This window comes from Meleagris gallopavo, chromosome 15 (assembly GCF_000146605.3).
Source record: "Meleagris gallopavo isolate NT-WF06-2002-E0010 breed Aviagen turkey brand Nicholas breeding stock chromosome 15, Turkey_5.1, whole genome shotgun sequence".
Classification (NCBI taxonomy): Eukaryota; Metazoa; Chordata; class Aves; order Galliformes; family Phasianidae; genus Meleagris; species Meleagris gallopavo.
In genome coordinates, this window is record NC_015025.2 from 412,739 (window position 1) to 413,582 (window position 844).

An 844-nucleotide genomic window follows, 5' to 3' on the forward strand; every position below is an offset into this window, starting at 1 on the left:
CAGCTCCGCCCCCTCCGCTGGGCTCTCCCAGCAGTTCCCAGTCTGCCCTGGATGGGAGCCCAGCGCCGGGCGCAGTGCTCCAGCAGTGCCCCCCACCCAGGCAGCCTCCCCCCATCCCCGCTCCTTACCTCGGGGGCTGCCCCGTTGCCGGGCTCCTCCCGCTCCTCTTCATCCTCCTCCTCCCCGGCGCTGCTGTTGGTGCTGTCGCTGCCGGAGTCCTCCAGCCCCGAGTAAACGCTCTCCTCGCTGTCTGTCAGGTCGTCATCGCTCTCGAGCTCCAGGGGCTGCACAAGGGGAGGCCGGGGGGTGTCAGGGTGGTACCGGTGAGAGCTGGAACCGGGCCCAGGACCCCGGCCCAGAACATGGACCCTCAGGCCCGGAACCCGGACCCCAAATCCAGAATCCGGGCTTCGGGTCCCAGACCCAAAACCTGGGCCCCCAACACAGAGATCGAGCCAAAACTCAGAACCTCAGATCCAGAACCAGGCCCGAGGCGCACAACCCGGGAGTCCCACCCAGAACCGGGACTCCAAACCCAGGCCCAGTGCCCGCACCCGGAACCAAGCCTAGAATCGGAACCAGGCCTAAGACCCGAGCCCACCAGGCCCCGTAACCATGGCAACCCGCCCCGACCTGCTCCATGCTCTCCACAGCCGCGTCCCGCGTGCGCCGCTACTGCCGCTGCCGCCGTCCTCCGCGTGCGCGGGGTCAAAGGTCACGCCCCGCCCCCGCCGGGTTCATTTCCGGATTTCCCTTTTCCTGTTGCAGCCGGGCACGCCGCGCATGCGCGTCAAGACCCTCCGGGGAGAGGGCGCGGAGGCGCATGCGCACAGAAGAGTCACTC

At 68.8% G+C, this 844-nt stretch overlaps 1 protein-coding gene across 1 annotated transcript in view; it reads right to left on the minus strand.

Moving 5' to 3' along the window:
- Window positions 1–752, minus strand: part of LOC109370008 (ribosome biogenesis protein BOP1-like) — a 4,087-nt gene extending 3,335 nt beyond the window's left edge. The window contains exons 1-2 of the mRNA XM_019620293.2: window positions 634–752; window positions 10–284 (exon numbers count right to left, since the gene is read on the minus strand). Of these exons, the coding sequence (XP_019475838.1) occupies window positions 10–284; window positions 634–642 (284 nt within the window). The 5' untranslated portion in view covers window positions 643–752. The remainder of the gene's footprint in view (window positions 1–9; window positions 285–633) is intronic.
- Between the last annotated feature and the right edge of the window lie 92 nt (window positions 753–844).